Raw genomic sequence first — 13,169 nt, 5'->3', positions numbered from 1 at the left:
CGTCACACGTGAGCAAAATGTGAACCATTTTTTGACATTACAGATAATATAAATTATGTTTACAATTCTCCAACACTTTTTATTGTCTTCGTAGAAGGCGTGCAATGAAGAATTTACTTAGTTAATTATAAAATTAAAATCAAGATCAATATTTACTTCCTTGACAGGTTCTGGGACACTACCAGCAGGGTGTTCCTTGGTAGCACCGATATATCATTTGCATCGCGACTCTCGTTTCTGGACTAGGCCCGACGATTTCGATCCCGAGAGATTCAATCCAGTTAATACGAAGTTGAGACAACCGAACTGCTATATTCCTTTTAGTTTAGGACCCATGGACTGTTTGGGTAAAACTATATTTATATATTAATTATATCTCTGTAATTGTTGTTCGAAGAAGTAGCATTTTTTGCATATGAGCAGTGTGCTTAGTACGAGTTTTTTAACGTTCTCGATAGCGTAAAAGTTAGCTCATATTTACATTGTATGGAGTGGGATCGTTTGCCTACGTTTGCCTTTAGGGGCGTTGTTCCAACTGCATACAAAATCGCGTTAAATTTTACGCTATCGAGAACGTTAAAAAACTCGCACTAAGCACACAGGTGGCTCATAATATCAAAACGTGAAGTGCCTTTAAGCGTAAACTGTGCCCTCGAACCGGAAAACATGATATGACAGACATAGATGGGATCGCAGTACCTACACAATTCACAATGTGCCCCTACCCCCTTACTTAGATTTCCAAAAAAAATATTCTTTGCAGCTGAAATAAAAAATCACTTATTTGTTCATTCTGAAGATTTTTAGAATATTTAAAATGCAATGTCAACGAAAGATTGGTATTATTATTATTATATTTTTTTTTTATTGCTTACATTGGGACGAGCTCACATCCCACCTGGTGTTAAGTGGTTACTGGAGCCCATAGACATCTACAACGTAAATGCACCACCCACCTTGAGATATAAGTTCTAAGGTTTCAAGTATAGTTATAACGGCTGCCCCACCCTTCAAACCGAAACGCATTACTGCTTCACGGCAGATTTAGACAGGGTGGTGGTACCTATCCGCGCGGACTCACAAGAGGTCCTACCACCACGAATTACGCAATTTATAATTTTGCGGGTTTGATTTTTATTACACGATGTTATTCCGTCACCGTGGAAGTCAGTCGTGAGCATTTGTTATGTACGTATTTCAGTAGAAAAATTGGTACCCGCCTGAGATTCGAAGACTAGTGCATCGCTCAATACGAATGCACCAGACGTCTTATCTTTTAGGCCACGACGACTATAATATATCAGCTGCATTATAGCTAAAGTTATGTTTATCTATTTTCTAGGAAGATACTTCGGTACTAGGTTAGTAAAAATGATTTGCGTTCGAGTACTAAGAGAGTTCGAAGTGACAACATCTAGAACATACAAGGATCTCAAACTATCGATAGCTATATCTGTGTCTCCATTGGATGGGTTCCCAGTTAAATTACATCCCAGGAAAATTAAAGAGAAACAGTAATCTGGTAAAATGGTATAATTACTAAAAATTGTAATAAATTTTTAAGAAATGGGATTTCAGAATAAAATATTAAAATTTAACAGTATTTCATTAAGTTTTGCGAATCGCAAGCTTAATTAACACTATTAAACCATAGCCGACTTAACCTAATAGGTGTAAGGCTCTAATAAAGAATTTAAAAAAAAACGGTTTAATTTCGTGTGTATTATTTACTGGTGTTATTAGTCGAATTTTACCATCGCACCGCCTGTCACCAGAATAAAATTCATCCATAATAACTGGATCCACTGCGTTCGTCTACAGTGTGTTTCCTGTGTTCTATTTAGCCACGTACCATCCGGCTTTGTAATGAGGTTCCCTCTACGCTGATTCCCGAGCGCTATGGTAATATGTCCTTCTTCAAACAAGTATCGTGGAGAGTACATAACGGTAGGCAGCGGTTGGTCTGGCTGTTTCCTACTTCAGTGGTCTGGCTGTGCCCCGATTTGTGAATTAAATTAATGTTTTTAAAATGTCAATGTCAAAAATACACATTGTCAAATGACAAAAGTTCACGACTGATTTTGACTTGAGAGATACAGTAAATAATAGGTTATTTTATTACCTACTTCGGAATTTGGCACAATAACCACTTTTAGAAATCTACTTCCACTATTCGAACGAAATCAATGATATAGAATAAAAATTTACTGCAATGGGCTCACTTTCTAGATTTCATAAAATAGCCCTCATCAGCTTAGGTGCTGTAGGTGGTGGTTTAGCGTACTATCAGATAAACAGCGGGAAAAATGAGAAGAAATACGGTGCTTATAATTCATGGACTACAAATTTTACTCCAAGCGTGAAATGGGACAAGAACTGGGACCAGTAAGTAATTACAAACTTTTTTATTAATACTTTTAAACGAAGAGTGTCTGACACCATATCATACATACATTTACGGCGGATAGTAGCTGTAGAGTGTTATTACATAGGTAGTTAATATTCATTAGTGGCCGTAACTAGATTTTATTCGGTTAATATTCTCATGGCCTCCTAAAGAAAGGTTATTCATTATTTGAGTTATTTAAGTATACTTAATTTTCGTAAAAACAAAAATCGCAAGTCATATATGTCATTGAATAGCATTGGAAGAAACAACAACAAGAGTGTATCATTGGCAAGTAGGTACAAACATAATAATATCTAAATTCACTTTGTTCTGTATATATTTTTAATGTTTCGAGAATAAGCTAAACTATAATAGATGATTTTGAATTAATATATAAGCATAGGAATATTTTATGCTGTTCCCCCTTCCATTGTCACATGATTGATATAATTTGACCTGTTTAAAATAACCACAATGAAGAGCTTAAAATAACTAATGATTCAGTTTTATCTTTGTAAAGATGTTATGGCATTTCAAGTAGTAGTAATAAATATAAAAAATAAAAAAAAATTATATTTAAAAGAATAATTGAAATATTTTCCAGTAGAGAACCAGAGTCGATAGTTAGACCAAAAAGGTCAGATGAACCAGAAGAAGAGAACAAATACAATGAGAAATTGGAAAAAGCAAGAAGCAAAGCTGTCAGACATCTATTCCTGATCAGACATGGCCAGTACAATGTGCAGGGAGAAACAGACAAAGAAAGAACCCTCACGGACCTAGGTAACTTATTTACTTTTCAAATCATGTTGTAGTTTAAAAGAAAATAAAATTTATTCACAAACCAAATCTATATATTAATATACGTGAAGCAAAAACTTTGTACCCCTTTTTTTTACGAAAATTGTGCGGACGGAGAAGTATCAAATATTAAAAAAAAATGTATTAATAATACATTAAATCAATAAAAAAAATATTACACACACTACCATGTACCTATTTGACATACACACATATATACTCTTTAATTATTAATCCTCTTTAGTTCTGTCGTGAAACTTATCTAAGTTCTGATCTGATGGAAGTTGCAAATGTATTGTATAACAGCTGACCCAAACTCTGAAGTTTCAAGATGGGCAGAGTCTCATGGCATGTTTATGGGCTCTGGTAACTGCTTAATACCAGATGGGCCATGAGCTTTTTTATGACCATGAACGAATCATAATATTTTGTGTTATGCATTTATGATACATTATTTTTAGGTAGAATCCAAGCAGACCTAACAGGTCAGAGACTAGCATCCTTAGATATAAAATGGGATCTACTTGTTAAATCTACAATGACAAGAGCACAGGAAACTGCTGCCATTATAGCAAAGCACTTAGACAAAGATATTGAAGTTAAAGATTGTCAATTATTAGAAGAAGGTGCTCCGATACCCCCTGAACCTCCCGTGGGACACTGGAGGCCTGAACCAAGAGTAAGTAATCTACTAATAATATTCATAAACAATAAAATCATTCAGTACAATTTAAAATGATAAAAATTGAAATTAAGCGAGTTCAAGGAGATCCCTGTTTTTTTATTGCTTTGATAATAGATGATTGCAGGTATGAATTTAAAACATGATGTTATTCATTCTTTGTGTAAGTCATTAGTGAATAGCTTTTTTTTTTTTATTGCTTTGATGTGTGGACGAGCTCTCAGCCCACCTGGTGTTAAGTGGTTACTGGAGCCCATAGACATCTACAACGTAAATGCGCCACACACCTTTAGATTGTATTTCTTTTATTTAGAATAATTAGTGTTTGCCAGCAACCACGCTTGATATCATTACACTATTTCATCTCTTAGTCTGGAATTATTTAAATTTAAACAGTGTCATTACAGGTATAATAGTTAGAACCTTATATTGCATGCGCTCACAAATAGATAATTTATTTAGAAGAAAAAATCAACACTGCATCCTGCTATTTACATAGCATGTGTTTTTGTTGTTGTAGTTAGATATTTATATTTAGTTGTTTGGATTCATTATACTGACCAAGACTGGCATTATTCCATTTAATATACTAACCGCTTGCAGAATTTATATTGAGATGTAACTTCTAATGTTTAATATTCTACAATAATATTAATGTGGGAGTAAAATTAGATTGTAAATATATTAGATAGGTAACTTTTAACGTTTAATATTCTACATATTTTAATATTAATGTGGGAGTAAAATTAGATTGTAAATAAATTAGATAGGTAACTTTTAACGTTTAATATTCTACATATTTTAATATTAATGTGGGAGTAAAATTAGATTGTAAATAAATTAGATAGGTAACTTTTAATGTTTAATAACCTACATATTTTAATATTAATGTGGGAGTAAAATTAGATTGTAAATATATTAGAATTGAATAGTTGAAAAAGAGGATGATTCTCTATTGTTCATTTTAAAATAAAGTAAAAGAAAGAATAAGCTGAAATAAAACAAAATTGTGCTTGAAGAGATCTAGAGGATTATTAGAGGTTATTTGTTATTTGCTAGAATTTTGAGTCTGACAAGTTTGAGCCACTTGTTCGTTCACTTTTAAAAATAAAATTGACTAAAGGTTGACAACGAAATCATGATCATTGACAAAGGTCACAATTAAATCATTATCACGTCAAAAAAGAAATTTTTTATAATAACATGGAATAAGAGCTAATTTGAGCCAGTATAATTAAGCAGTATGGTTTCGCACGTTTAGCAGTTCTTCCAGGACAGCGCAAGAATCGAAGCGGCGTTCCGGAGGTACTTCCACAGAGCTCCCCCGGAACAGACCAAGGACACCTACACGCTGCTCGTGTGCCATGCCAACGTCATACGCTTCTTTGTGTGCAAGTATGTTTATTAATACGCTTTTATTAGCTTCAGACATATGTAGGTTAGTATGTAACGGAATCTCTGAACATGATTATGACCCTCCTTCAAAATGTCGGATTAACTCGAAATTTGGTGTACTTATTAAGGACCGAACAATTAAATATTAAAATTGAAAAATTGAAATGCAACTAAAAATGAAAAATAAATAATAGTTTAAAATAACTATAATAACATTATACGATTTTATAAAAATTTAACTAAAAAATAGAAAATAAATTTTAATAAATTTGAATTAAAAATAGTGTAAGAAAAATGATTTTATTGTAAAAAAGCGTGGGGTGCATGGTATCGGTAGTTATAAATATTTTATGAACAAATATGCGTAGAAGAGTTTGTTTGATAATATCCTATTACTTATTTTTTTACAATATTACAGACAGACAAACTTGTAACGGTACCTCTCTTTGAATAGAAGAAATATAGCAAAGGCCAGACATGCTGTTCAAAATGAATAAGACAATAAATGTATAAAAAGTAGATTCTTCAAACGTTAGATTTTTTTTTTAAATTAGATGCACAAGTTCAGTTAAATCAATTAAGTCTCCAATATGTTGCTGTATTAAAACAAAGCATTTTTTTTTGTTTCTATTACATACCTACTACACTAAACTTGAAAACACACATTTAAAGTCTCATTTTATATTAATTTACTTCACACAATTATAAATTTAATTCTCAATTTAATATTTTTTTATCTCGTTGTTATAATGACATTTCTTATTAATTCAAACAGCGTAAGCGCTACAGCAAAATTGATGTGCACTTTATCTATGCTCACCTTTACATGTACATATCGCCTTTTCGCATTAAAAGTGTACAATTTCCAAAAATATTCGAAATTGAGTTAATGTGCGTAAATATTTGGTATCATCAGTATTTTTCTCATAAATACTGTCAAAAGAGCGTGCGTAGTTTAGTTTTTTTTTAATTTACCGATGTTTTGACTGCTATTAACAAAATTAATACATAATGTTATCTTAATTTAAAAGACAGATAATGTAACTGGTAAAAAATAAAAAATAAATGTTGCAAATATGATTAATATTAAAAATATTACATGTTAAACCTTTAAAACACTGTAACTCTCAACTGTAAAATTAATAAGTTCTGAGATTATACAGTTTTAATGCGAAAATACGAGATATATGCAGAGTTGTGAAGTTTGTTGTTATGTTTAGTGTGATTTTTCCGCATTTCCAGAGCCCTCCAGTTCCCGCCCGAAGGCTGGCTGAGGATCTCGCTGAACCACGCCTCGATAACGTGGATCTCGATAATGCCGAACGGGAACGTTGTGCTCCGCTCGCTCAGCGATACCGGCCACATGGAACCTAAATACATAACGAGCCGGTAAACGTTGCTCACACGTACAATACCAACATTGAGAAGTGACGTCATGTTAAAATTGTAATCAAACATTTCGGCCGGTTGCTCTAAGTTAAAAACCGCGCAAAGGAAATTAAATTCGAACTAGAATACAATTTCGAGTTGTAAATTGAATTGCCAACGTCGACTTTTCGAAGTTTGATAATTTCCCTATAAATTTCGGCAGTGTTGCAAGCGCTACGATCACTGGTCGATTGAGTGCAGGCAGAATGTTTGAAGCAGGCAAATGTCTGCCCTAACTCTAGTCTGGTTTTCGTCCATGGTTCATTTCGTTAAAGGGAGCCACAGCTCTGAAGAACCGGCGATACAAACACAGCGGTCTTCTGTTTTTTCTTATAACAAACAGTAATGCATATATAATAGAAAACTCGATCTATGAAATTGAAGAAGCTAAACATTATTTCAAATTCATTGAAATTTGTTCTTATCGCGAAATGGAATTCCCAAGAATAATTTTATTAATAATTATATTTATTATTAATAATTACAATAAAATAAATGCAAACAAAAAATAAGCAAATTATGAAAACGAATTAAACTAGACCAACAAACGTAAACTAGATTCGACTTTATTGCATACAGCTGAAGCTTTAAAATCGCTTGTCACAGTATCGTGTGTGAGTCAGAAGCGCAAACAACACCAGTATGCTTAGTGCGAGTTTTTTAACGTTCTCTATAGCGTAAAAGTGAAGTGAAATTTCTATGCAGTTGGAACAGCGCCCCTAGCGGCAAACGTAGGCAAACTATCCATACAAATTTGACTTACTCGCACCAAGCACACAGAACCCGACCGAAATAAACTTACATTGCGGTCTATAGTTTTAACATGACGGCCCGTCTGTTAGGCAAGTAGTGGTTATACACGGAGATTGGTGGGTAGTTGGTTATTATTGTACGAACTCGACCGGGATTACTTGTTAATAGCTCTCGATAAACTGTATGTATGCATTGTCTACAGTTTTAATCTATTTCCACAAACGAACCGCACTGTTTTATTTCTCGCCGGATCTTCTCAGTGGGTCGCGTTTTCGATCCGGTGGTAGATTTTGCGAAGCACTGCTCTTGCTAGGGCCAGTGTTAGCAACACTCCGGTTTGAGCTCCGTGAGCTCACCTACACGTTAGGGCGAAGCTAAAATAGCTTCTTAAGGCTATCAGCATAGGTAGGAAAAAAAAACTGTTTTATCGAGAGCTGTCTGCAGTCACCGCGATCGACAGCGAACACATCGCCGTCAAATATATTGAACATAAAACGGGTTGAAAAACGTAAATTTTAAATGTTTATATATCTTTGTAATCGATTGTAGGAGTACTGTGAAAGGATCGCACGTATCAACGGACGCATTTGTAGAATAAGTGCTATTATCAGGAATAATACCGTATGCAGTTGTTGGTTATTGAAAAATATATGTATCTGTATTTTGTACCGTATGTTCCATGGGGAGTGCTCTGAGGAATTGTTCGAGATGATACCGACATCTCGTTTTTACCATCGCACCGCCCGCCACCGGAGTAGAGTTCATCCATACTACCTGGAACCGCTGCGGTCATCCACAGTGCGTTTCCAGAGATCTTTTTTGCCACGTACCATCCGGCTATGGAATGAGCTCCCCTCCACGGTGTTTCCCGAGCGCTATGACATGTCCTTCTTCAAACGAGGCTTGTGGAGAGTATTAAACGGTAGGCAGCGGCGTAGCTCTGCCCCTGGCATTGCTGACGTCCATGAGCGACGGTAACCACTCACCATCAGGTGGGCCGTACGCTCGTCTGCCTATACGGCAATAAAAAAAATATATATGTGTCAATTAAATCGCTTAAAAGTACTTAATTAACTTAGATTAATGGCGACGCATAATGCGTTCGTATACAGACACGACCGGACACGAACGATAATAATGTTTAAATGAAAACGATCGTTCGAACAATTTATATTTTAAAATATACTTAAAATAAATAAGGAAAATATAATAATTTTAATATTTTTTTTTTATATTAAGCTAAACAATAATAACAACACGTGACGTTATATGGGGCTGTTGTGTATTACTCCGCGATCGATGTTTTGATGAGTAATTTGGCCTCAAATGACGTCACACGCGACGTGACGTCAAAAGATAATTGTTAAGAAAAAAAATAGCAGCTGTTCTATTACTGCGTTTAGTTAAATCAATGTATATTGTAATAAACGTATTTAATATGTTGAATAATATATTATATACGCGTGTGAGGGAACTGTTGCTTAAACTACGGCCGGTATATATTTATATTAGGGCTGTTGAACTTATGAAGTTGCCGTGACTTTTTGGCGGGAACGCGAGGAGTGAAGTTGTGTGATTTGTTTTATTTTGTCGATTAAGTGTTTCTTCAGTTTTAAATGTGTAATAACGGTGGTTTATTAACTGTTAAGTATCTGTGAAAGTGCACAAATGTGGGAAAAATGAAACAAAGCCGCTGAACGTAACTTCTCGGGATCCTCCAAAAAGTCCACTGAAAAAGTCTCAGTAAATGACCACCATTTTACTGAGATCGAATTTCATCCCATATTATCTCATTTCATTTAATTTCATCTCAGTCGATCAATGTTTCAAATTAATCATCTTGAAATTCACTCCATATTATAATTTTTCATAGGAATAGGAATAATGTGAATTAAAATGAGACTTGACCTAAAGGTCTTAGCTACCAGGTCATAAAATCTCTTAAAAAGAAAAAAAATTAAGTTACCGTTTGACAATACTGGCCATTTCAAAAGTAATCTATCTATGGCTGTTGTATGAGCCAAAACAACAAGAGCTCATTGAAAGTACAGCATCATCTGAAACGAAGCTCTCCAGGTCGTTTCAAATTGTTGACTTTGAGAGTAAACGACTAAGGGAAGATCTTCCACAGAGTAGGTTAAATATCGCGGTAGAGCGACGGTCCAAATGTTGTTTCTCGGAACTGTGTAGCACATTTGCAAGTTTACTGGTGGTAGGACCTCTTGTGAGTCTTTACTGTCGTGAAGTAGTAATGCGTTTCGGCATGAAGAGTGGGGCAGCCGTTGTAACTAACTATACTGAGACTTTAGAACTTATATCTCAAGTTGGGTGCCGCATTTACGCTGTAGATGTCAATGGGCTCCAGTAACCACTTAACACCAGGTGGGCTGTGAGCTCATCCACCAATCTGAGCAATAAAAAGTTTATCTTGAAACTGTGGTTAGGTAGATTAAGGCGTCTGTCAAATATCTTGTGTTTTATGATGGGTGCGGCCATATTGAACTTTGCTGTTTTTGATCGTATTACATTGCGCGCAATAGAAATAAAATAATATTTCTCGAAATACATTGTTCGTTCTTCATGTATTTCTTATTGTGTCTGGGTTCAACAGCATCATCATCTCGCTTAGTTTCTCTAACGGTTCCCTCACGCCCGACGTATTTAGATCACGTAATAAAAAAAAACAATTTATTCATTCTAAGTGTATCAAATGTGCCTATTTATAGTATTAGAATGTGTCATGCTAAAGAAAATCAATGAATCGATCCCGAAATTTTCGTGCCGCTTACTATTTTTGAACCAGTAATCTTAGCTTGGGATGCTCCAAGAAGTAATGTATGAGGCCGTTAGCGCAAAAGTGGCCTAACCTTACCATAGTTAGTATGGAGATAATGAGGTTCGACAATACTTCGTAGGCAAAAAAATACGCGCTAAAATGATGTTTACAAAGGCATCTATTGTCTATGGGTGAAACTAGGGATAGTCCGATTTTGCGTCAAAATTTATTATGTTTTAAATAAATTGCAATACATAAGCACGAATATGAATTGTGGGTTAGGCCACTTTTGCGCTGACGGCCTCATATATCGTTTAAAAAATGATGTAATTAACGACCGTTTGGTGTAGTGGTGACATGGTCACTACACAAGGGGTCGCGGGTTCCAATCCCGCCAAAGGAAGGTATTTGTATGATAAATATAAATGTCTTTTCCAGGGTTATGGATGTATCATAAATATATGTATGTGTATAATAAAAATCTTACATTTATTTCCGTTATCTGGTACCTGTAACACAAGTTCTTTACGAACTTATCACGGGACGAGATAACGTGATGTGATTGTTTATAAAAAAAAAATTATAATAATAATTTTACTTTAACAGGAATTACGAACCTATAAGTGACTATATGATAAGAGAGTTGGCAAACGAAGACTTTTAAATCATTGTTAAGATCTTGAAAGCGGAAACAGGAAAGGTTGGACTAACTAAACAGACAATATATTATGTCACTGGTTTTTATTTGCCATAAATCAATGTACATTTTTTAAGGGATTTTATGACCTGGTGACTAAGACCTTTAAGTCATGTCTTATTTTTATGGAAAATGATAATATGGAGTGAAATGAAATGAAATGAAATTAAGATGATGTGGGATGAAATATAATCTCAGTAAAATGGTGGTCATTTACTGAGACTTTTTCAGTGGACTTTTTGGAGGATCCCGAGAAGTTACGTCAAGCGGCTTTGTTTCATTTTCCCATATTTGTGTATCTTAATACGTAATAATACCTTATGATACGTAATCTGTGAAAGTAAACACCACCGTTATTACACTTTTAAACCTGAAGAAACACCAAATAGACAAAATAAAACAAATCACACAACTTCACTCCCCGCGTTCCCGCCAAAAAGTCCAATCAGTTTTCGGCTGTAAACTGATTGGACTTTTTGTGAAGTTGTGTGATTTGTTTTATTTTGTCTATTTGGTGTTTCAGTTCGTAGTCGGAATTCATGTATGGTTCACAGTGACAAAAGCTGTAATGCGGTAAAAAATTTAGAAATTCCGCCCAAAATTGTGGACATACTAGTTCGCCAAGCGATTTAATGCGAAGTGGCAGTGTAGGAGGGCTGTTGGTATAAGATAAACATTAGACCTTTGATTAAGGTACCTCTGATTAAGGTACATATATGTACTTGTATCGATTTTTGAAACTGAAATCGTCATAGTACATATCGACCCTTCAAAGGCAAACGTGACTAAGCGACAATGCGTGAACTTTACAGTAGACTAATTTAAAGTTGAAATACCTGAAAACAAAATTATATTTTAACGAACCTAGCTAGTAGAATCTAGCTAGTAGCTGTAGGATTGAAATGATTTGAATAGACTTAGAAATATATTTTTTTGCGCATCGAATATGGTTATTGCCTATCATTTATGTACAAAGCAGTTATTGTCGCTTAGTCACGTTTGCCTTTCAAGCATCGATATAATATGTATTGTGTATTTTGTTACATTTGTGTTGCGTTTGGAGTTAAGTTCAATTTGTCTAGTTCGTTTTAAAAATGTCTTATTGTAATAAATCAAAATATTCTAAACCTAATGTTACTAGTAGAGAAATGTCATTTTCCCTTGACGTATCAACATATCGACAGCGATATATGATTGCTAGTTGAAAAAATTAAAAGTTATCCATCCACTTCATTATTGAATCGAATAAAGTTTCAATCTTTTTTTTGTCAAAAATCTGTACATACCGTGCTTTGAATAATTAAAATAATGTAGATAATATTATATTAAATATTGAAATATGAGTGACATTAAAAATGAGCGGGTCTTGTTTAACGAATTAAGCAGACATTACAAAATACAATTGAAGACATGAGTGGATGAAGGGGATGTGATGCAATTTGTTAATTTTGACAAAACGGACAACAAATTTTTGTTACTTTTTTTTTATGGCGTATAGGCAGACGTGCATACGGCCCACCTGATGGTGAGTAGTTACCGTCGCTCATGGACGTCAGCAATGTCAGGGGCAGAGCCAAGCCGCTGCCTACCGTTACTTGTACTTTTTCTTGGTACATAACTCCTTTATCACTCGAAATTTCTAAAAATAGCCTTTAAGCTCGTAGTTTTATGGTCTAATATGGTTTATAGACACATAACAGCTTCATTTAATGTAAAAACTAAAAATCTTAAAAAAGGTTTTTAACCCCTTCATCCACTCATGTCTTCATCCCATAGACAAAGCCCACTGAGTTTCTCGCCGGATCTTCTCAGCAGGAGGCCTTTCCAGCTTCACCAGGACAGGTGGGCGAGCATAGGCTCAGCCAGGAAGGGTGGGATTTGGTAACGACTGCCCGAGCGCCTCCGAAGGAGACCTAACAACTCAAGGGCAGCTGCTTCGCGAATGAATCTACTACCGGATCGGAATCGCGACCCACTGAGAAGATCCGGCGAGAAACTCAGCGGGCTGATGCATGGGTTAGGTTGCACGTCGAACTCTTTGTCGAGTTCGACGAGTACGGTTACCGGGGTTAAAGTATATGTATTAAACATTGACGCTAACGAATATATCGTGTAGAACAAACAGAACACGTATCGACTTTATTTTGATACGTTAATAAAATTTATTAAAGTTGTATTGTTTTATTTGATTTGAATTGTCAGTTCTCGAGCAAAACGAAACTTCGCCTTACGAGCATAAGACAAAGTA

The 13,169-nt window shown here is 34.9% G+C and overlaps 2 protein-coding genes across 6 annotated transcripts in view; both read left to right on the top strand.

The window, feature by feature from the left end:
• CYP367A1 (cytochrome P450 4V2-like) overlaps positions 1–1,598 on the top strand; it is a 46,117-nt gene extending 44,519 nt beyond the window's left edge. The window contains exons 20-21 of the mRNA XM_062672840.1: positions 168–347; positions 1,343–1,598. Coding sequence (XP_062528824.1) covers positions 168–347; positions 1,343–1,518 — 356 coding nt within the window. The 3' untranslated portion in view covers positions 1,519–1,598. The remainder of the gene's footprint in view (positions 1–167; positions 348–1,342) is intronic.
• A 319-nt stretch (positions 1,599–1,917) lies between these two features.
• On the top strand, positions 1,918–13,097 carry LOC101741275 (serine/threonine-protein phosphatase Pgam5, mitochondrial). 5 transcript variants are annotated; one of them, XM_062673060.1, is made up of 5 exons: positions 1,918–2,385; positions 2,997–3,172; positions 3,652–3,869; positions 5,137–5,267; positions 6,510–13,097. In XM_062673060.1, the coding sequence occupies exons 1-5, from the start codon at positions 2,213–2,215 to the stop codon at positions 6,658–6,660; spliced, it is 849 nt and encodes a 282-aa protein (XP_062529044.1). In that variant the 5' UTR covers positions 1,918–2,212; the 3' UTR covers positions 6,661–13,097. The 5 variants fall into 5 exon arrangements, with proteins under 5 accessions (XP_062529044.1, XP_004934360.1, XP_012552648.1 ...); XM_004934303.5 differs by having other exon boundaries at positions 5,134–5,267; XM_012697194.4 differs by having other exon boundaries at positions 1,925–2,385; positions 2,994–3,172; positions 5,146–5,267.
• The last annotated feature ends 72 nt before the right edge of the window (positions 13,098–13,169 follow it).

The sequence above is a fragment of the Bombyx mori genome, chromosome 16 (genome assembly GCF_030269925.1).
Source record: "Bombyx mori chromosome 16, ASM3026992v2".
NCBI lineage: Eukaryota > Metazoa > Arthropoda > Insecta > Lepidoptera > Bombycidae > Bombyx > Bombyx mori.
Note: the sequence above shows the minus strand (reverse complement) of the source record. Positions and strands in the feature narration are given on the sequence as shown.

Excerpts from the sequence above, each read along its gene's own strand:
- LOC101741275 (XM_004934301.5), top strand. The coding sequence starts at position 2,213 with ATGGGCTCACTTTCTAGATTTCATAAAATAGCCCTCATCAGCTTAGGT. Across the intron at positions 2,386-2,993 it reads TGGGACAAGAACTGGGACCA|TAGAGAACCAGAGTCGATAG; the intron begins GTAAGTAATTAC and ends AATATTTTCCAG. Across the intron at positions 3,173-3,651 it reads AAGAACCCTCACGGACCTAG|GTAGAATCCAAGCAGACCTA; the intron begins GTAACTTATTTA and ends CATTATTTTTAG.